General features: G+C 46.4%; 1 protein-coding gene across 1 annotated transcript; it reads left to right on the plus strand.

Moving 5' to 3' along the window:
- Positions 1-13,227: 13,227 nt before the first annotated feature.
- Positions 13,228-16,806, plus strand: DBX1 (developing brain homeobox 1). Its single transcript, XM_074918576.1, has 4 exons — positions 13,228-13,585; positions 14,056-14,157; positions 15,868-16,070; positions 16,432-16,806. The coding sequence occupies exons 1-4, from the start codon at positions 13,228-13,230 to the stop codon at positions 16,804-16,806; spliced, it is 1,038 nt and encodes a 345-aa protein (XP_074774677.1).
- Positions 16,807-23,318: the final 6,512 nt, after the last annotated feature.

Here is a 23,318-nt window from a genome sequence, read left to right on the forward strand (position 1 = left end):
AGAAACAAGAAACATTCAAAGCTAAAGCTTTCCTTTGAGCTGTAAGCATAAGTAATTTAATGTATATTTCTGGTAAAGTATGGAGAGAAAAAAAAAAAAAAAAGTAGTTCAATTGTCAAAAAAACTTCTTCAAGTAAGTACCATGAACACTATAGCCAGACCTGATGGAAGGAATAAGGGAGTCTGAGTGAAGTTAATCTATTTACATAATTTTACTCTGTAGATAGGACCATGAAAAGAAACCAGGAGCTTTTGTGCCCTGTACTGTCCTCGGTGCATCAGGCATCTCTTCCTTCCACTGTATCAAGGTAAATAGAAGTCTTGTATTTGTCTTAAAGTACTCACGGCTAATTCAACTGGGTATGTTATCCAGGTCAGTCAGACAAGCACAGAGGCTCCATTTCATTTGCCTTCAACTTCCCCCAGATTAAGCGATCAGACCTACATCAATCATTGGTGTAAAAGACATGGAGTAATTGGACTAGAAGGTTGTCAACAGACTGAGGGCTTCTGTTCAGAAAGCAGATGTCTTGGCTTTTTTTTAGTCTTGTTTATTCTTCATAAATACCAGAGCAAGACAGCAGAGTCACTATTATCTCGTAACAACGTTCTGTTAATCAGGCATGTCATTTGCTTGTATGGCCCAACCTTCTGCAGATCCCAGACATTCCCCTTCCACAAGAATTAACCACAAAAATACTCCAGTGTAGCTGCTTTATGACCATGGCTAGGATCAATTTGTTTTGTGCTTTCAGACACTGATCTTGCAACAGTGAACACTACAGCAGGTTGGGGTTTTTTTTACATAAATAAGAGGTTTTGACCACCATCTTTCCTTTTTCAACGGCAGTTTGTCAAGATCTTTTGCCTAATTCCCAGCTCAGAAAAAAAGACAGCATTCAACTAAGGAACAGCACATCCTTCCCAAATTGATCTGAAAAGCAATCAACAGGGTGAAAGCCGGGTCAAAATAATAATTACACTAGAAGTGTAGCGTTGGTGGGCTAAACTAAAGAAAGAAAATAAGAAAGAAAAAAAGCAAAACAAAACTCGTAAGTTAGAAGCAGTAACCAAAGAATTTAAGAAATAAACGTGGTGACACATTCCAGCCTGAGCTCACATCACGCCTTGCACACAGCAAGCGTTGGTGAACCTGTCACATCCCTGCCGGCCCTGCAGTCCTTCCCCCTCCGCCGCAGGAGCCTGAGCCCTCACACGGCACCCTGCACTAGGCTGCAGCTTGCTACACCATCTGAAAACTACTTGATTTTCCTTCCTCAGGTTAGCTTTCTGCCAGGACACAGAGACAGGCTGGCACTGGATCTGTTAAGCACCACAGCTGACGGAGGACCTGTGGGCTTACACAGCCAGAAACAAGAAGGGGGTGAGGCAGGAGGAACCAGACCTCCACTCAGCAACAGCCAGCTGCCAAACTGGCTGAGGAGTCCTGATGGGAAACATCCCTGTAAACCAGACCAACACCACTGGCATCAAGAAAGCAACACCTCCGCACAAGATCCGACCCAAATTATGCATACCTGAGACAGCCACAAATACTGAAGTTCAAGTGCAGCTGGCAACACTCCTACAAACCCCCATTTCCCATGTGTCAACATACTTCTAGATGATCTACAAATTACAATATTCTTGCCTAGAACAGGAATAATTTTTACAACCCCATTTGCTACAGCATAACTACATTCCACAACATCAATTTGATTCCTCCCTAGAATCTGGATTAATTAGAAATATCTGTTGAGAGCTTTCTCAGCCCCTAGCTGAAGAGGGCAGGTGGCACATCTCCTATCCCCACTGTCTGCACTTGAAGTCTTTAGGTATTAGCAGAAGCAACTGAAATCTGAGTGAAAATTTTGGTAGTCTGCAGTTGGGGCATGTTCACTACAAAACCCTGACATCTTTAATCTTAGCGGATACTTTAAAACTCAAGTGAGTCCAAGTAACAGTCCAATTTTTCTGTGAACACTCAACTAACTCTAGAGAATATGGACCTGGAGGTTCCCACTATACACATGCACGCTGACCCTCTAAACTGCATCCTAACATCCTTGCTGGAAGATTTACACTTCGCTTAATTAGAGCATGATTTTTTCTGGCAGAACGTCTGCAGACTTCAATGAGAGCAGGATTTGGATTACTTTTTAAACTTCTCACTGCTGTGTTTTGTGAATTTTACACAGTTGACTCAACGGACCCAAATATGGTTCACAAAAATGGCGCAGTACCTGTGTGCAAACAAAGTCCTTCGCCAGACAGTCAAACACTACACTCATGTGGATAGTGAGGAGAAAAACAAAACAAAACAAAACAAAACAAAACAAAACAAAACAAAACAAACTCTACATAACATTTTATACAGGCATTAAAGATGCACAGTATCTCACCTGAAAATTTAGGCAAAAATGGAATGTGATAGAATAACAGGTCTGTGTGACTGTGCACACCCCCCATATATTGTCCTCTGTAAGGGTGTGCTTCAGGTGTCATGTCCAAAAGTAAAATGCTGGAGAGACTTGTTGGGGAGGGCTGAGGGGAAGCCCTTTTTCTCTTTGAGCCTCTGCTCAGTGACAGCACCAGGACCCACTCGCTCTCCTTCCCTCGCCGCGCTGTTAAGACGCATTTGGCCAGCAGAACCATGATCTTCATTCCCCTATGGCAAATGATAACCAGGCTTACACACAAATAGCACTTTGAAAAGTTAAATAAGTGAAATAAGTTTGTGCCGAATAGCACTTTGAAAGTGAATTTGGTTCTCCTAGTTCTTTATCTCCCCACATATTTTCTCTGCCGTTCAACATTTACTCCACCTGCACAGTATGCCTTTTTTATTTAGGTTTCGTTTTTATGAAATATCAAAAATTATGAAGGATGCCATTGTTCTAACTACTGAAAGCAGCACTATTTACATCAAATACAAAAATGTAACTGTAACTAGACATCAGAACACAATTTTCTTTCAGGAGGGAGTCAAACTTCTGCGTGAACAAGTTTAGCCTTGGGTTTTGCACATCGGGGTCGGGGGAAAAAGAAATGGTTTCAGGAGCCCTATAGATGTGCTTTTGCTTCCCTGACTTCTCACACAATATTCTTTCAAATGAATTTAAAGCTTTTCTTGTCCAAATCCCCGCAAAAGTAACCACACTGCAGTTTTTCTACTATTATGCAAATAGATTAATCAGCCAACGCTCCAGTGAGAATTAATTTATATTTGAATCAAATGAGGCCTTAGATTCTTTATAACCCAACCCCTGGGCCAAGGCCTGGGCTAGGTAGCAACCTCATATTATTCATTTGACGAAATGTGAACTGACATAAATACCATGGCTAACTTTCAATCCGATTACCCCGTTACCTCACATCAATGCTCTCCCAGCCATCAGACTCTAGCGTCCCTCCTTTCACCAGCACAGACAACTCCTCCCTGATAAACAAGCACCCACGCTGCCACCTCGGACCCCCACTCTTAACCCATCATCCCTGCTCAATGGCCCTTATTCGACAAGGTACTTTATTTTGTTTGTAGGAATCGGAGGACTAAACAGCACAAAAATACTGTTTTGCTGGGCCTGCAATTCAAAGCTGCCCTTTCAGAGCTGTGGAGCAATTGAGGCACTAACAATAAACATCCAAAAATATAGGAGCGTCATGTCTGTGCATGCATATATACACATGCACACATTTAATTTAATATAGTCACCGACATCTGTTATCTTTCATACTCTCCTTAACCCTTAAAAAAAAAAAAAAAAAAGTAAAACAATGTTTCGGGCTACTATGTGCAAAGGTCAATGTAAAGTGAACCCACATTTTACACAGCACCCTTATACTAAACTCATGTTGACAACCACTAAATTCTTTCTATTGCCCTGCACAGGAACTTGTTTTTTAAAAAGATTTTTTTTTTTCCTTTAAAACTGTAAGCATTTAAAAAGCTTGGCCAAACAATCCACCAGGTGTGAGAAAAGCCTTTTCTATGCAAGCAGCTCTGTGTCAGGAAACCTACACTTTGTAATTAGATTAGCAAGCAAGGACTGAATAGCTTTGATCAAAACATCCCCCCCCCCATATTGTTTTTAGTGCATAACCAATAACTAAGCTTCTCTAGTCATGGTTAAAATCTTCTTAAAAATGGGAGTCTTGTGCACTTTGGAATTTAAATGAAAAGGAAAATAAAACAAAGTACACATTCTTATAAAAATATAAGTCATTACTTGGCTGTCTTGCTTAAAGAAAGCTTCATTTGAAAATACGTCATAAAACAGACCCGGTATGATTTAATGGCAGCTCTTCAGGAGAGCACTGCTTAAAACACATCTAAGCTAGAGACTTAGAGATGTAATTGTTGCCTTAAGGACATCCTTCACAGTGAGCAGGCTGGGGCAGAAGCACGATAGTCCTCTTGGCCACATGGCTGCAGCTCCAGGGGACAACCTGGATCCCTGGCATGAGAGCTGAAAAGTCCCCAGTCCAGGAGGATGACTTTAGTTGTCTGTCTTTATGGATTTTTCCATGTGGCCAGACAGTCCAGTTGTGTAGTGAAGTCAGTTCCCCAACACAAAGACCAAGTTTGAAAGGTACTGGCTTCCTGGAGACACCAAAAGCGGGGTGGAAAGGAGCTGCAGGATGTTAGAGCACATCATCCCTACCTGCTCCTTCAAGAGAAAGGCTTACACTCACATAGATTTGATGGCAAAGGGAAAATAAGTCAAGACAAGGATCTTCCTAAAGCTTTCACACAAAGCCTATGCATTTTTCTTGGAAATGATGAGACTGTTTCACAGTCCTGCTCTGTCTGCCCAGAGTGCAAATACCCCAGTTTTGAATTTTAATCTCAGCCCAGCCCAGAGTCAGTCCCATTTTGTACTGTGGAGCTTGAAACCAGATGCAAACCTTGTAGGAATTAACTTTCTAAAGAGAGATATCCGACTACTGGATCCTTCTGCCCAGAGCAGTACACCTGGTAAATACCATGGTTATTTCATCCTTCTTGAAATAGTCTTTGAAATATTAGGGCTAGGGCATCAGAACCGAGATCAAAAAGCCTTCTGTTTGGCTAAAGGACACTGTAGAAATAGCAGAAGATAACAAGAGGACATTCTCCTTTCTTCCTCTCACAAATCTGGAGACACTTGCCGTACACACAGCTGTCACAGGCAGCAATGAATGAAAACTTTTCCATGCTTCAGTAACTGTCCTACCCCCTCCTGATTCTACTATAAGCACAGCAGCAGGGAAAGGGCCCAGACATTAACTCCCCCGGTGCAGAAGTTCAGCCTCTTTGCTTAAACTGCTGCTTGAGAGAGGGTCTGACCCAAGGCAGCAATTTAGTCCTGTCTCTATGCATACACCTTCACTGATTTTTTTTTTTTTTTCTTCTGTAGAAGCAGTAAACTTTCAGCAAAAAGGAAGAATAGACAATTTTATTCGTGTGATACCTTTAGGGAAAACCTGAAAAATGTTGATAGGTGAGGGAATAGACTTCCATTTAAGACCTAAGCCAGAACTATGTAAGACAGTAGAGAACTACCACTTATCCCAAGACATCCATGAATCTGGAGCAAATGTAGCTTGAAGCTCTATTAACCTCCTCTCTCCTGACTTTTCTGGGTCCGATGAGTAGCAACAAGAGTTTGGATCCTCGAAGAGAGCCATGGCCTGTGCCAGAACAACCTGACCTTACCAGACTTCCTCAAGTCTAAATGCTAAATCCCATCCAATATCTCTAAAGACCTTTCTAGAGGTACAAGATTTGATGCTCTCCACCCTTGTACATTTTTAATAGAAAAGGAAAAACAGAGAGGAAAAAAAAAGACAAAACTCATGTCATGATGAGAGCCAAAAATGTGAAATGCGACCACTAAAACATTACTTCTGTTAAGTAATTCTCATTTCTACAGGCACGACAAGAAACTTGAGAAAACCTATTTCAGACTATGAAGATCCCATTCAAACATCCTGGCTGTCTAATTCTAAACCTCATTCGTCTTTGATATTTCCCCCTGCAGTATCAAAACGCTCCTGACAAAGTACTGAAAGGAGACAAGTACATTCAAATTCTTCTAGGGCTTAACCCCACTGCATTGAAATTAGCATGAGTTTTGCCCCTGACTTCAGCCCTGACAGAACAAGCAACATTCTCAGGCCAAAGGCATGGGGAAAAGCTTTTCTACAACTTTCTTTACATGCTTCCACTTTCCTTAGTCCTAGATATTTCCGTTTGCTTTCAGAAAGCTGCAGGCATAAATGGGCAGCGCATTCCACCATCTATCTATCCAATCTCCTGGCTGGTGGAAAACAAGTAAGGCACTTTTCGTTTGTCAGAAGGTAACACAATGCTCTGAGAAGGAACGCACTTTCTACAGGGTGGGGAAGATCTCATGAGAAAGGTTCTGGTCTTTGTTATTTCAAGGTTTTACATGTGCAAGGGAAATCAGAACCTCACCAGTTTTTCCTGGTGACAAAATGGAAGAGCTTTCATCTCTGAACATCACAAAGCTGTGCTGCTTGCAAAGCAAAGCCCAGAAGAAGGGCAAGCCTGTTCTAGTCTCTCCAGTGAGTCACGTTTTCTAAAGAGAACAACTCTTTGTCATGAGTGGAGATCCAGAGCAAAATCTATTGGTCCTGCATGGAGGCAGTCATCCTGAATCTAGAGACCTACACTTGAGAATCTTGAAGGGATGTCCGTGATGCATAAGACTATGAAGCTGTTCACTCCTCAGGCATTACTGCTCTATTCTCTTCAGTTTTGTCTACCTGAAGCACCTCACTTGAAAAAAAGCATCCCCAAAAGACAACAGAAATACAGTTCCCTTCTTTCATCTGACTTTCCAATTTACACAAAGTAACCAGGAGCAGAGCACAGGGACCAGTGCTTACTAACTCATTTCTCATGGGACAGAACTCATCAGCCCTCTCCTTGTCAGAGCTCCAGAAATCAAACAAACATACTCCATACCAATAGCTTTCTCTTTCTGGAAAAATAAAAAAACAAGTGTTACACCTTCTCCAAAGAAGCCTGCACAGGGTTTTTTTCCTCCATGGATGCACTACAGCTTGCCAGCGACCTACAGACATGAATATAGCCATGGTTAGGGCAGGGTCTGGAAGAGAACCATGTAACTGTGAATCCACTGCCTCAATGGACACCAGTATAATGCTTCCAGGGTGAAATCACTAAGTTCCCAGGGAATTAAGTTATTAAAAAGAACCCAGAGCTCACAATTTTTATTTTTTTTTTTTAAGAGATTCCCCCATTTCAATTGTAAGAGCATTGCAGTATTCCAGCAAGGAAATTTTGCACTTTTTTTCTTGCTATTACAGTGTGTTTGAGTTTCTCGTCTTGCCTTATCACATGGCTTTTAGTCCCACCAAAAGATCCATAGGTTAATCACTGCCAACAGAACCTTCAGCACCTTCTCATTGGACTCGGAGAGAAAAACACTGAGTTTTGAATAAGATTCCTCCACACCTTCAAATCAGGAATAATCTTACAACTGTAAGTTTGTGCCAAGAAGTTGATGCCTGCATCGTCAAAGCATTTGCGCCAGGAGGATCAATATGAATCTCCAGAGAGGACGATACACCACAGTTCAGGTGACTGATTCATTAAAAACTCTCTGCCGCCTACCTGGAATCCCCCGCGACAGCCATCTTCCCCGCTGGATCACAGCATCTGAAGGTATTTTCACCTAGAAGGAGCAAAATGAGCCTCTCAGCCCATCACTACCTTTCTGGCTACTCGCCACCAGCACTTACATTAGGGAAGACTTTCCACTGGGGAGAGTGTTTCCAAGTACCCCGGCTCTCATCGGCATCTCACTTCCAAGCCTCTCTTAAACCTTTCCAGAGAGGCTTATGCCCCAAGGAGGTGCAGTGTCAGTTGGTTGGCATGGTAAAAGCTGAGGGATTGAGGGCTAAAGGTCCGACCCTTTTAAAAAGAGGTGTAAAAATAAGCGAAGGTCCCGATTTAATCCTACAGAGTAGTTAAATACTAATTCTGTTCTTCTTCCCCCAAGAGACAGAGCCCCCTACGCACTGCTCCAGCGGGCGGAGAACATCCTCTGAAAGATTGTGTCTGCTCTTGTGGCAGGCATGGAGGGAGTGCACGGACTCGGGGGTCTCAGTTTAAGGAGAAAGCAAAGTGTCACCTTTGCCCAAATCTGCCCCAGGACACATTCATTCTCCTGTTGAAGTGCCCTGAGAGATTCCTTTCCTCCAAGGGAGGTTGTTCTTCCTGTCATAGCCAGGAGAATGGGGAAGAGAACTGGGGCTTTAAGAGTGGAAAAGTTCCTCAACTCCCAGCACTTAAAAGTTGCTCACTGTCTGGAGATTTCAGTGAACCAGTGAGCAGAGAAATTTGCTACTGTTGTAAGCAAAGGATCACCACTTTGGTTTGCTGTGAATTGGTAGGCGTAGATTTAAGACCCGATTTGAAAGACAAAAGGATTTTTAATTCTTCGTACCTACTTGAGTCAAATGAGAGAAATAGGCATTGGAGAAAATAAAGGGAAAATATCATGTTCTCTCATTCACCATGCTTCATCTGCACAGTCTAACTCGGAAACTCTTGGGACAGAGACCACAACCGAAATAAGCAGGACCTTGGCCTCCAGCATCTGAGAATCGAACAGCCACTGCCCAATTCCCAGCTAGTTTCCACCATGCTAAATAATCATGAAATTAAGGCAACAAATAAAACATCATGCTGCATGTTGCAAATCCTAGCTCTCCAAAATGTGCAGATCTTAGCTCGTGAAAGGAGTTGTTTTTAGGGAGGTTGTGTGGCTGTTTGTTTATTAGAGAGATCGGTGGAGAAGAAAGAAGAGGGATTGTTCGACCCCAGATTATTTTTTTAAAAAATACAAAGGTGGAAGTTGGGGAAAGGATAAAAGGATGAAGTGGACAAAAATAATCAAATTTGGAAGAATGGATGCAAATTAACCAGGCTTGGAAGGAGTTAGTAAAGTGCAAGCAAGACACAGAGACTAAACTAAAGTTAATTACTTTTGACATGATCAGATCATCTGGTTGCATTTCAGGCTGCGTGCACTCTAGGCTGGCCAGCATGAATGGCGAGGGAAAAGAAAGTAACTCTCCCCTCTAGGTCCCTTTGCCAAGTCTGGGCTGCGCGCTCTGCCCGAGATCCCTCTTTCTTTGCGCAGAGAGAGAGGGGGGGAGAGGAGAGAGAAACACAGTTAACCACCTGTCAGGGCTGAGGACACAATAAGGCAGCCCCCAAAAGAGCTTTTCATGCATGCGTAATATATTTGTTCAGCTATTCACTTAATGAAGCTGATAAATGTGATGCGAAACAATAGTCAAGTTAATCTATTTAGTAAAATGTTTTGAGACTCTCAGGCGATGTTAAGGAGGGTAGTGTGTTCGGGGACATTTTCATTTCAATGCGCTCATCTCTCCCCTCTTAGGGGGGTTTCAACCAACCTATGTGAATATAATTTCTTATAAATGTGTCTTTAATGGGTTTAATTCACCCTTGCCAGCTGTTTTTTTAGCTATTTTGTAAGAGCAAAACAAACGTGCCAGGCTTGGAAAGCTAGTTAAAATTAGTTTCGGTCACTGGGGCCAAGCTATATTTCCTGCAAACCATCTGCTTGATTGGCACAATAGAAGGATTTTCAAGAAAAGGAGGGATCTAGAAGAGCTTTGAACGAACCAACAGTTACTGTTCCTTGTGCCTGAATTCTAAAGGTGAAGCCTTAGGTGTCTTAATATAGCTGGGCCCCCGCAGCCTCCATCCGCGCCCCCGGCGAGCCGGGAGCATCCTTAGGGAGCGGGGACACGCCGGGGACGGAGCATCCCTCCCGCCGCCGCTCCCCTCGAGAAAAGAAAAAAAAAAAACAAAAAAACAAAATACGCACAAAACCAAGGGAACAAACCCAAAACGCGCATCCACACGCTTGCTCCGCAGCTTGGGAGAACGCGAAGCCGCGGGGCGAAGGGAGGAGGGGGAGAGGGGAGAGGTTCCCGTCTTGGGAGCGGGACGGGGGGGTTTTGGCTTTCACCTGGCTGCGGGGCCGGCCCGGGAAAGGCGGGGGGGCCCGTCCCGCGTGGGGCCGCGGCGGTGATTGAGACGTTGGGCCGGTGGGGCCGGCGCGGCTCCGCGCCCCCGGGGAGGCGCTGGCCCGGCCCGGGCGAGCTCCTCGGCCTCGGGATTTGAAGTGCCGGCTCTCCCAATTTCATGCGGATTACCAGCCTCGGACCGGGACACACGCAGGCTTCAAGCCCTGCCCCCCCTGCCCGCTCCCGGTGGTTTTAGGGTTGGTTGTTCCCCTCCCCCCCCCCCCCCCGCCTTTTTTTTTTTTTTTTTTTTTTAAGCGACAAAGAAAGTGAGTGACTTTTAAGAAATAAATTTGAAGATAACGACATTAAATTGAATGGCAGGAAGCACAAAACGGCATGAGCATAGGTCAAACGGCATTAGTCACAGGTTTTATCCTGAGACATTAGAATTCCCTTTCTCTTAAATGATCACTGCCTTTGAAAAGAAACTTCCAAAGGAGATCACTTAAAATAAGATCCTTTCGTCTGATTTCTTGGTTTCTTATGGTCTATCTTCCCTTTCAATAGATGTCTAGTCCCTTTTGCCGTGGTGCTTAAGGGATTCTTTATGAGTGTGCTCAGACGCATCACAAGGAACTGGGTCCACGTGTGCCCCAGCATGCGTTTGACCCAACCTTCCAGAAAATGTCAGACCCTCTTTTTTAAACCAGAGAAATTAGCAGCAGTTGGTCTATAGTGAGGCAAAATGCCCCCAATGTATATGTAAAGAAAGGAGTAAATCATCTCAAAGGAAACGTATAATGACTGTAAAAAACGAAGTGTTCTCGGAGCAGCCCGGGCGGAGCTGCGTTGGGAAATGCCGGGATGGGGCGGGGGGGGGGCAGCGCAGGGAGCAGGGGGGAGAGCCGGGGTAGAGGGGTGCCAGTCAATTATTTTGTCGGGAAAGCCCCTTTTGCTTTTTTCCATTCGCTACCGTCCCACTCGCTTGCTAAATAACACCTTGAGAGCAGCTGCGTGTATAAACGGGCTTGAGAACCCCGGAGCGCCTCGGCTGGGGGGAGAGGAAAGCTAAACCCGGAGCAGGACGGGGCAGCCCCCCCTCTTCTCCTCTTGTCCCCCCCCGACAGCCGCCGCGCTGCCCGCCAGCCCCCCCCCCCCCCCCCCCCGAGCCCTTTGGGCTCTGCCTGCGCCTTCCTTCCCCTTTTTTTCTTTACCTGCTAAGCATCAGGATTAACAAAACTGGGGGGGGGGGGGAACAACTCCAGCGAGGTTTTATTTCAAAGTGATGCTTTCAGACAGCGGATCTTCCAAGTCAACCTTCTGCAGATGCTCATCTGCTGGAGGCCGGCGTACAGCACCGGGAAAGCTTGTCAGGATCATACAATTTCGAGGGCTGATTCCGTCCTCTCTAATAAATAACTTTTTGATTTGAACCAAGGGAGAGGTTTAACAGACTTTCTTTCTTCCCTAATGTGATATAAATCGCAGATGCACTTTTATTGAATGGTTAAAGCATCGACATGGAGATAATCAACACAAAACGTCCGGACAAAAACCATCGAGAGAAATAAAGCTGGTTAATAAGATTTTTGAGAAAGCTTTGTGTTAAAAAGTAAAAAGGGAAAACAGCTGAAGGTGACAGTTAGTTCATGGTTAATAGGATAAAGGCTGCATGGTTGAGCTGCACACTTCTGCTTGCAAAGGTTCAGCCCCACCAAAGGGCTGAATAGGGTGCTTTTAAAACATAGGACATTTAACACATCTGCTATAGTCTTTAACAGAGAAATCAGGTAAAACCACTCTCAATAGTTGCTTTCATCACCCAGCTCCAAAGCGAATTAACTACACTTGCGCCTATTTCCATATTTGCCACCACAAACAAAACCTCTCTGCCAGAAAAATCCCCGTTTTCCACTTTTCCGTTAGACGATGTCATTCGCCCCTCGCACCCAAGTCCAGGGACTCGGGGCTCTGCAGGGAGCTGAAGACGCCGCCAGAAATTCCGCACACGCACAGATCAAAAACCAGTTCAGGTGAATCTGGCGGCGTCGAACCAACCGCTACCGATAAAACCGAGACTAGCTCCGGCAAGCTTTAGCCAGAAGGATCCAAATGCTACAACGCTGTCTTCATTTGCGCGGTCGGAGGGCAGCGAGTTCCAGTATTTTTAATGTAGACGAGCTTAAGAGGACCAAGAGCCTGAGAACCCGAGGGGGCTGCCCCGGTCCCACACAGCTGTTCGGATCTCGCCCCTGTTCAGCGCTGGGATGTTCTCGGAGCAGAGTTCTCAGCGGCTACACCAGGGTTTTACACTTCGTTCCGCTACGGGCAAGCCTCTCGCCCGAGCCACACGTACACAAGACCAACACCAAGCCCAAATCTTGCAAGCAGAGCTTAACACCGCAAATTCGCTTTGTACCGGACCTTTGACGGGCAGATAGAAAAATCACCCCAACTACAAATTTCCCTGCGTATTAGTAGCAGGGGGCAGGACGCGCTCAAACCGCGATGGGATCCGCTCCCCGAGCATTGCTCCCCCCAACAGAGCCGAGTTGCACGTTGTCTAATTTGTATTTTCCATTCCACAAAACCCGTGCTTTTCTGAGAGCCCGCAGATAAGTTTATATGAATATTTATTGATTTATTTCCTAAACTCAGCAGGGGAGCGGCAAATAAATTTAGTGCTTTCTTTAAATAATTCCCTTTCTACGAGGCAAGATGTCATTCGAAACTTTTAAATAGGCATTTAATTAGCCTGTGTGTGTTGCCTCTGAACAAAACCCTGCTGGGAGCCTTTGGAGCGCTGTATTCCAAAGAGGCGGTCAATATGCAAAATTGATGACTACACTTTCTTTGTGGCGGGGCCATTGTGCCCCGGTTGCTTATGAAGTCTAATCCAATCATAAATTGCAGCCCCGGACCAATGGAGAAGCCCGGAGCTCGCCCTGAATGAAGCTCAAGTGGAGAACTTTGTTGAACCCCATTGTTGGGGCTGTCACTTTTGAAAGAGCCTCAGCGGGGCTGACCACTATAAAACCCATCGTTCAGGAGGAAGGGGCAGAGAGAACCCCGCCAGGCTTCCTAGCTGGATCTTATACTCCACGAGGTTTGCAAAGCAGAAAACAAAACCAAAAGCAAACAAACAAACAATCGAGCGGCCCCAGCCCTGCTCCGCGGACGGCCCCTGCGATGATGTTCCCCAGCCTCATCGCCCCGCCGGCCGTCTACCCCAGCCTCCTGCGCCCGACCCCCACCCTCACCTTGCCTCAGTCGCTGCAGTCAGCTTTTTCCAGCCATTCCAGCTTCCTGGTGGAAGATTTGATCCGGATCAGCAGACCCACCAGTTACCTGCCCAGGACTGCCCCCCCGCCCAGCATGTCCCCCCCAGCCTCGGCGGCCAGGACGGACTCGGGGACGCCGGAGCTCACCAGCCCCACCACCACCCCCGCCGGCTCCAGGAGGATCTGTTCGCCACAGACTTCCAGCGGCGACTCCACTTTCCTCAAGTTTGGAGTCAACGCCATCCTCTCCTCCGCCCCCCGCGCCGGTAAGCGGCCCGATCCCGGTGTGTCCGCCCCCCCCGCCGCGCCGGGACCCACCGCCCGCGGGAGGGGGCGCCGGGGGTGGGGGGAGAGCAAAGGGAGGGGTGACCCAGCACCGAGCTGCAGAGCCCCCCGCCCTTCCTGAAGGGCGAGGGGGGGCGCCGGGACGCTGCCGGCCCCGCTCCGCCGCCTCCCGAGCGGCCGCAGCGCGGAGGAGAGGAGCGGGCAGGCGGGGGGGTGGGGGGGTCCCCACAGACGGGTCTCCGGACTCGCTCCGGCCTCCCGGGTGCCGCTTCGCTGGCAAAACCATCCCAGCGAGGGAGAGCCGCTTTTCCTGGGCGTTCCCAGCCCAGTTCGGCTGTTTTGGGGCGGGGGGAAGGTCCCGGCGCGGTGGTCCCGGACCAAGCGACAGACCCAGCCGTGCCGCGGGGCGAGTCCAGCCCCTCTGCTGAACTTCATTTTATTTATTTACTAGAAACGTCCCCTGCGCTGCTGCAGAGCGTCCCTCCAAAGACTTTCTCCTTTCCGTACTTTGAAGGATCCTTCCAGCCCTTTATCAGATCTTCCTACTTCCCAGGTGGGTCTTGACAAGCGTCTCTCTCCGGGCGCAGCGCGGTAACACCTCCGCGGTCCCCCGCGCCCCCCCCCGCGGGGGTTACGCTCCAGTTCAGAGGTTGGAGGGAGTACAACACCCGAGCATCAGTCGCGCCAATTTGATGCCCGATTTAGCACAGGCAGTGACTGCGTGACGCTCCCTGCCCGCTCCCCCCGCTGACCGGCAAATTAGCCGGGATTGTCACGGTCCCCCTCCTCCCGGGCAGCCCCCCCCTCCCTCCTCCTCCTCCTCCTCCTCCTCCTCTCGCCGCTTTCAGCACCACGAGGGGAGCGGTCAGCTCCCGCCGCGCTCCGCGCCCGCGCAGCCCCCGCGCCACGCTCCGCGCAGGCGGAGAGAAGCCGCCCGCTGCCCCGCTGCTCCCCGCCCTGGGGCCCTGCCGCGTGTGTGTCGTGTCCCCCCGTCCCCCCCCCCCCCCCCCCCAAATCTTTCCGCTCCCGCCGGATTTCTGCCGTTTACAGGCGGATCGAGCGTACCGCGGGCACGGCTCGACTTCCTCCTCCTCCTCCTCCTCCTCCTCCGCGTACCAACCCTCCCCTCCGTCACCTCGGGTCTCCCACTTCAGCGCTTCTCGTTTAGACCGTCGGTGGTATTCAAACGACATGGTCGCGGCGAGAAAGCAGGCTACGGGGGTATGATTCTTACAGCACTGAAGTATTATAATGCTGAGAGAACAATTAAAAAAAAAAAATCTAATTACACAAACAAGCTATTAATTTAAAAAGAAAACAGGGAAAGGGAGAGAGAAAAAAAAATAACCCAAGCTCTTCCATTCATCCTCCGGATAATGGAATTTGCTTCCTTTCTCCAGCATGTGAATAGCCTAACAAAAACAACTTGAGCTTTATAAATAGCTTTTCATGTCCATTTAATGAAAATGATTTGGGGAAAGAGACGATTGTGCCATCAGTATTCTCCCGAGGAGCCTGGCATGCCGTTGTGTTTAGTTTGAAAGTGTAAATCTCTTTTGTTCCAATAATATATGGCGTTAGCTGCTTGTCCTCAGTCTTTTTCTGTTAGTTCATTACTACACAATTACCATTCACGCTTCATTAGCATCTCTGTCTCTTTTGGGGAGGTTCCCCCCCCCCCTTTTTTTTTTTTTTTTTTTAAGGCGAAACTCTGCCCTTTTTATCATACCAATGCCATTGGGAACCAGGCGATGTGCTAATTAGCAGTTACTTTTCATGTCTTCGGATTGAATTCTCCAACTTTGGAGGGGGGGAGAGAAGAGATTAATATAAAAAGATGAATACTGATTGATCAAAACTGCATCCAAAGGAGCGGTTTTGTTCAAATCAGAAAAGTCCTCATTTTCATCTCGAGCATAATAAAGCGTCTGAAATGATAAAAGCGACTGAAAAAAATCAAATGCTTCTCTGAGCGGGAGGGAAAGCTTTTTTATTATATCTCTATCTTAGCTGGTACGGCTCGCTTTGCCTTTTCAGGCCGGAGACCTTTGAATCTCTCAACAAAACCGGCCACTATTGATCCATTTTACACGTTTGAGTTGATAGATCTAATCCCAGCGATCGCTGGCTGAAAGGGGGGCGCTTGGTTAAGCCTAAAGCTCCTTTTCACGGCTCCAGGTTGATGGGTGCCCACCCGAAGGGTGGGGAGGGGGTGGTGGGGGCCAATCCTGCTCCTCTCAGAGCTGTGTGTCCCCCCCTGCAGCTGCCTCTACCGTGGTCCCCATCCCTGGCACCTTCTCCTGGCCGCTGGCCGCCCGCGGCAAGCCCCGCCGCGGCATGCTGCGCCGGGCCGTCTTCTCCGACGTGCAGCGCAAGGCACTGGAGAAGATGTTCCAGAAGCAGAAGTACATCAGCAAACCCGATAGGAAGAAGTTGGCGGCCAAGCTGGGCCTTAAGGACTCGCAGGTGAGAAGGGGCGCAGGGTGGAGAGGGCAGAGGAGGTGGGGGGGAGCTGGGCCCCCTGGCAGCTCGAGGGCAAGGGAGGAAAAAGGGAGCAGGGCCAACCACCAAGAGCAAGCCCAGAGCAAGTTAGAGCCGTGAGCATCAGAGCCAGGAGAGCGGCACGATTCCCAGCTGGGTGAGTGGGACAGGACAGACCACAGTCTTAGTGACCCTGACCCCTCTCCCAGGGTGCCCAAAGGTCACGTTTTGTGGTTCCTGTTAGCTTCGGTACAGGCATGAGCAGGGTTTCAGGGTGCAACCAAAGGGCCTTTCCTGGTCCCATTTTTACTGAATCATTTCACTTCTCTGTTGCTTCACCCCCCAGGTGAAGATCTGGTTCCAGAACAGGAGGATGAAGTGGAGGAACTCCAAAGAAAGAGAGCTCCTCTCTTCTGGTGGCTGCAGAGAACAGACCCTACCCACCAAGTTCAACCCTCACCCAGACCTCAGTGACGTAGGCAAGAAATGTTCAGGAGAGGAGGAAGAGGAGGAAGTTCCCCCCGTGTGCCCACCCAGCCCCCGGCACCCCTTAACCTACCAACAGTCCCCAGAACACCTACACCTGAGGGACAGACTGGACTCCCAGATGTCTCCTTCTCCATCCCATTCTAGCAGCCCCAGCAAACCTTCAGACTTCTCAGACTCAGAAGAAGAGGATGATGAAGGGGAAGAGGAAGAGGAGGAGATAACGGTCTCTTAGATCACCCTGCCTGCCCCTACCATCACATGGGGACGTTGCAAAGATGTAAATAAACAGAGGGCTATAAATTGAAGAGGTGATGTCCCACCCAAACGTCCACGTACTTCTCCAGTGCAGGTTCTTTATCACATAGCTGAAAGACATTCTACTTACAGGTTTTCCTTATTTTTTTTTGCCCCATGTGGAGGTTTTTGTATTCATAGCATCTGCTAACCTTTTTATAACTCTCTCTGCTTAACAATCAACATTTGCTCCCTTAGTTACCTTCTCCTGAAAGCAACAGGCAGCTCCTTGCTTTATAGCAGGGAGGAAGGTAGAGCCTGTGGAGAGGGAAACTTATTTCCCCCAGATAAGAAACAACAAAAAATACAGGATAGTTGGTGTGGCCATTTTCACTACCTTCCAAGTGAATTTCCAGCTACTGTTAAGATTTCAAAACCCTGAAGACAGGTCTGATCCAGCAACCCTTTCCTCCAAAAATAAATAACATTATTGAGGGACACAAACCAAACGCTGCCTCCCTCCTCACACCGAACAGTGTGGTACTTGTGCAACAGACCCATTGAAATCCCTGGAATGACTTCTAAGGTATACTGTAAGTGTGCCTTGCGTAATGGAAATTATATATTTATATGTTTTTCATTTTAATTTATGCATCAATATTCTATTGGAAGCACTGCCTAACCCACCGTTTTTACCCACAGTCCTGTGCTTATTTTCTACTTTGCTTTTGCTATCCGTGGTGTGGACAGAGGAAAGTGGATATGCCTCTTTGATTTTTGACTGAACTTTGCTGTCTTTGCACAGCTTATATGAACTGTACACTATTTTGTACACTTACTCTGTATGGATGTTTTATACCAAGGTTATTGTGAATGAATATAACGATGGCTCAACAAGATTTCTCTCCTTTTTTTTTAATTAAATGACAGCTAAACTACAGACAAATGTAGCTGTTTAATTGTGTAACTTATAAAGAAACGCTTTTATTTTGTATTTTACCATGTACAGACTTTAAATATGTATATATATAATAAAGTGAATGATTGCCAAATAAAAAAAGTAGGTTTCCAAGTCTGATCATTCAGTAATACTTGGATTTACAGGCTGTTGTAAATTGCATCTGAGGCTAAACAGGCAAAGAGAAGAAAAATACCTTTTATTAACAGTATAGTGATTCGGTAAGAATTTACTAGCTTCAAATTAAATAACCTTACAAGAATATCCACATGCCTTTTAACTGGGGAGCAACTCAACCAGAGGATTAAAGATTTTCTGCAGTTAAAATAAATACAGATTCTCCCTCCCTGCATTTAAACACAACTTAACTGCTGCTGGTGTTACTCCAAAGCCCTTCTGGCTCTCGTCCTTCCTTCCAGTTATAACCCAGGTTAGTCAGGGTGTGGACACCTGCCCCGCATCACCATGCTAAGATACTACAGTTTGTAGACTGAAAGCATGTAATTAGAAGATTCTTATGGTGTAGAGAAACAGAACGGAAGAGATAGAATTAAGACAACTCTTCAGTCTTAAGTCCAGTCAAGGACCGTTTCTACAGCACGAGGCAAATCCATACCTGCATTTTTTTTTTAAAATACAAACTTACATACAGGTAGCAGAATTCTGCTGAAACAGAGATGTCATTACAAAGTTAATTTTCTGCTCCACAGATTTTGCCTAAACAACACTAGACACCACTCACAACATGCCAAAACAAAAGAAATCAATGCAGCAGACATGACCTGAACACAGCTATCCCTGTATGCTCCACTTCACTACGCTGCCACAGCCACGAGGAAAGACCTGAGAGGGAGAATGATATCAGCTGGAAGGGAGCTACAACAATCAACTACTCCAACTGCCCTACCACTTCAAGGCTGACCAAGAATTAAAGCATGTTATTTAAGGGCATTGTCCAAAAGCCTCCTAAACACTGCCAGGCATAAGGCATCGACCACCCCTTTAGGAAGTCTGTTCCAGGCCTTTAGTCCAATTAACTGATTGAACACACCATCACTGCAATCATCCACCCCCCTGACACTTTCCAGCCATTAGCAATTGATAACATACACCTGAGATAGGGCCGAGAATGGATAAGGAACATACAGTATTTATCCCACCAAACACAGAAAAAAAGTGAAACAGCATAAGGGCGTGTTGGGCTTGGTTTGGTTGTTTTGACTTTTTTTTTTTTTTTTAAAAAAAAAGCTTTTACAAAAAAGTAGCACATCTCCCAAGCATACCTAAACCACCATACTAATGCACATTAAACAGTAGCTGGCACAATCTACCCAAGTGCTCATCCATAGAAAAGCTCTGACACGCATTATCAACAAGGTATATACTGGAGGATGTATTGTTATCCACCTATAGACTCTTTAAGTGATAGAGCACCCCTTAAGAATTATAACTTGAATTTCACAAGTCCACTAAACATAAGACCATAGTTAATAACCTATAAAGACAGATCTAGTTCAAAACACTTAGTTTGTTTTAAAATTCATAGGCTGCTCCAGAGACACAGGTACCATCTCACATACCACAATACGCAAGAAAGAAACACGTTCAGAACAAGAGCAGGTATCGCTTATACATAATCCTTCCCAATTCAGTGTTCAACAAAAGCTACTAATCATCTTACACCCTCTGATCTTTACAGCTTGTCTGCACTTGGAATGTTACCAAAACCATTCATTTCAGATTACTTATTTCACCGTTACTATTACATCTTATTCTGCCAGACAAATAGACTTACTAAAAGAAAAATAACCTGGGTTTACCAGTTAACATGGAAAAACCCTTACCTGAAATGAGACGTTTATCAAACTCATTCTTCCTTTTTTTTTCTTCCTTTCTTTTTGCAGCAAAAGGAACATTGTATGACCACAACACAATAATTTGAGATGCGCAAATATCTTAAGTTAAAGAACTGGGTTTTTTACTTACTAACACCTGCCAGATTGTATCTGTGCCTCTCCAAGGCTTCCATTTTCTACTGTGGAAGGTGAAGCCAGAGGTCACAGCTCCCATGTGATGGCTCAAGCGGGACAGCTGTGCCACAAGAAGTCCTGCAGAAGCACCTACCCTGTCTTATATCAGAGGAATAAACTTATTTGCTTACCTCAAATGCACAGAGATTGTAGTTGCTTTAAGAGGACCTGATGACAACTGGTTTTGTTCCTGGTGTGCACGACACTGGGACTTCATCTTGGGTGTATTTCTAAGAGCAAAATGTTTCACAATTTGCTGTTAACATAAAGAGTGTCAGAGGCCACCTCCTCCTACTCCTTGAAACTGGCTGATACAAAACTGCTGGCTCTGGAATTTTTATTTTTTTTTTAAAGAAAAAAAACCACTAGCTCTCTTTTATGCTTTGGGAAAGGAGATAAGAAACCTTTTCCGCCTTCATGGATTTGGAAGGCGTTACATATTGACTAGTAGCACCTGCAGTACTTGAAACTCTGGAACAAAGTAATCCTGTATGTAATGCACTCCCATAACAACTGCTCTTTATGAAATTAAAGTGCTCTTTTTAAAGTCCTCGTGTCCCAGAGTGGTCTTATATATCTAGTCATCTTTCTTCTCACAGCCAGGATGGAAATATCTGACACCGGGGAACAGAAAAAGCTGAGGGGGGATTTATCTTTGGTGACTGTGAGCTCAGGGCAGCAAATTCTCAATTATTTTATCCCTTAAGAAACCAGCTGGTTCAGCATCTGTGCCTGCTGTAACTCTGATCTCCCCCAGCGTGGGAGAGTGGCATTTGGACAGGGACAGAAAGGAAAATAAATCGCTTTCTTGGGGAGTCTGTGCTGTTGTTATCTGCAGAGCTGTATGGCAGTCCCAAAACGTGCCCGGGATGTGCCGGGCCCTGCTTTGCCCCGGTGAAAGACAAGAAACCAGGTCTGTGAGAAACTAAGACAAACAACCTGGGAAAGCTAAAGTTGAGGTTGATTGAAGAAATGCCTCAAACACTCGCAAGACAAAACTCCGAGTCCCTGGGTGCATTCTGTGGAGGCTGAAGCTGATAACGCTGCCCCATGCAGCTGGGGGAGAGAGCCCTGTGGAGACAGGACGGCTCTGCCCTGGGGCACCTGGGCAGATTTCAAGGGCCCTGTGTCCCGGGAACGAACTTTGCTTCATTATCCACAAAATGCATATTAAAGTTAACACCCCTCAATATGCTCATGAGGGCTGACATGATCATGCTAATGACATCATCCCATGGAACACCTTACCCCTCCCCGTACATGGGATACGTAGCTATGTGGGTCGACCTAGGGGATGGACCCAAGGAAAGTGGGTATAAATCAAAGGAGGGAAGAAAGGGCTTGCTCTCTCTCTCTCTGCCCCTCTTCCTGCCCCCCCTCTGCCCCCAGGACGTCTGGAGAGAGCAGTGAAGCGAAGAAGATGGATGCCAGCAAAAAAGACGGCCGCCTCCTGGAAGCCTCGCCGGTGGGATCAGCGCAGGAACCCAGACCGGTGATCTGTATTCCCCCATTGCCTCTGTCTCCCTCTTTTCCTTTTTCTATTAAGAAACGGAAGGCATATTATATTGCTCACCACAACTATATACTTAGCCAATTATCGTGTGTTCAATTAGTACATTGTAGGTAGTTAATAAATGCTTGAACTTGGAGACGACTTGTCCGCTCCAACTGGGGATTTGCAAACCTGAGTCACTTGTCCCCCTTGTCTGAGTGGGACGTGACAGCCCCTCCAGTCCCAGCTGAAAAGCTGCTCAAGTGCTCTGCACAAGTCGAGGAGCTGGAATTGTTTTCACCTGTGCCACAGCCAGGGCAGACCAGGCAGGCAGCCTTCTGCATAGCCCCGTACTGGGAGCACTGCGCCAATACTGCCATGTGCCCATTGAAAAAAACACTTATCCATATGTGTAGAAATCATCTAATAAGCCACAGATGTTAGCATCTTATGCGGGAAAGCATGTTTACCCCATCTGTATGAAATACTGTCTTTCCTAACAAGAGCAAGCAAAAAATCCTCACCAGCCACCCCACATTTCAGCACTGCGGAGTTTGAGAATGCCACAGTCGAGGAAAAAAAAATAGTTAAAAAAAAAAAAAAAAATTAAATTGCCTCATTTGAAGAACACCTGTCCTCCAGGAAAGTTTGAACATTGCAATCATCTTGAAGAAATAGAGCCCAAGATGCAAGGCTACAGTTTCCAGAAGCAACCAGCACAGGCTGAGGCTCATGAAAGGCCAAACCCCCACCCTAAGGAAAACCAGACCTCTTTGAAGAGTCCTCAAAAACACTGATGGCATTTGAAAATCTTTGCCTGGGAAGTTTAAACTAGAGTTTTACACAACAGCTATGGGCTCTACTATTGTCAAGAGGAACAAGGCAGAGTCTCACTCCTGGCTGTGTTGCCTCAACTCTTCCCCAACCCACGCAGAAGCATGGACACATAGCTGGGCCTGAAGGGATCAGTTTGAAGAGCAGAAATCTGATCTGTTCCCTGGATTTGCTTTGATTTCAGCCAGTCTAGCACCTGGAACTGCCCCGCCAGTGTCAGAAGTGCATGTGGCAGAAACACTCAGCGAGGATGGGAAAGAGGTATAGAAGATCATCCCTTCTGCCAGCCCTTGTTATTAATGATCTTCATTGTACATCTTGAGGGGTCTTCTATGTTTCAACCAAGATTGAACCTGATTTAAATAAATAAAACCTCTCAAACTCCAAAAAACGTATCAGCATCACTTTCCCAACTCACATAACAAGAGATATAACAGCAGGGAAAGCCCAGCAAAGTATCCAGGACCTCACGGGAGTGCCTTTACTGAAAAAGCACAAGTGCTAGGTGTGCTGCTTTTACCTAGTTTTCCCTCCCTTATAATCAGCAAAGGGTTAAAATACTTCATAGGATCACAGAACAGCCCAGGTTGGAAGAGAGCTGGAAAGGTCCTCTGGTCCAACCTTTCATGGGAAAGGGAGCCTAGATGAGAACTCTTACTCCGTTCAACCAAATCTTGAAAAACCTTCAGTGATGGGGAGTCTACCATGTCCCTGGGGGGTTGTTCCAGTGAATGATTGTTCTCACTGTAAAAAAATGTCTTTCTTATATCAAGATAAAAACCCCTCATTGCTAAGACATGGTGGTCTCTTATTCTGCCTTCTCCTTCTCCCTTCTTAGGGGCTGGGCTGTTCTTGTGCTTCCAGGAGGCTGTTCTTGAGCAACTCACAGCACTCACAAGGTCCTTTGCCCTCCATGGATTCTTCCCACAGACTGTCTCACAGCTGGGCTCTGAGCGTATTGAAGTTGGCCCGTCTGAAATCCAGGGTCTTTGTCCTACTACTGGTCTTCAGCGTGCTCAGCAGGATCTTAAACTCCACGATGCTGTGATCGCTACATCCAAGGCTACCACTGTTAAGTTGTAAAGTAAGTCTTATTGGGTTGTGAGCAGTAACTCTAGCAATGTGCTGCTCCTAGTCAGCGTGTCCAGCACCTGCAGCAGGGAGCAGTCCTCAGTGCTCTCCAGGAACCTCAGCGC

The sequence above is a fragment of the Athene noctua genome, chromosome 14 (genome assembly GCF_965140245.1).
Source record: "Athene noctua chromosome 14, bAthNoc1.hap1.1, whole genome shotgun sequence".
NCBI lineage: Eukaryota > Metazoa > Chordata > Aves > Strigiformes > Strigidae > Athene > Athene noctua.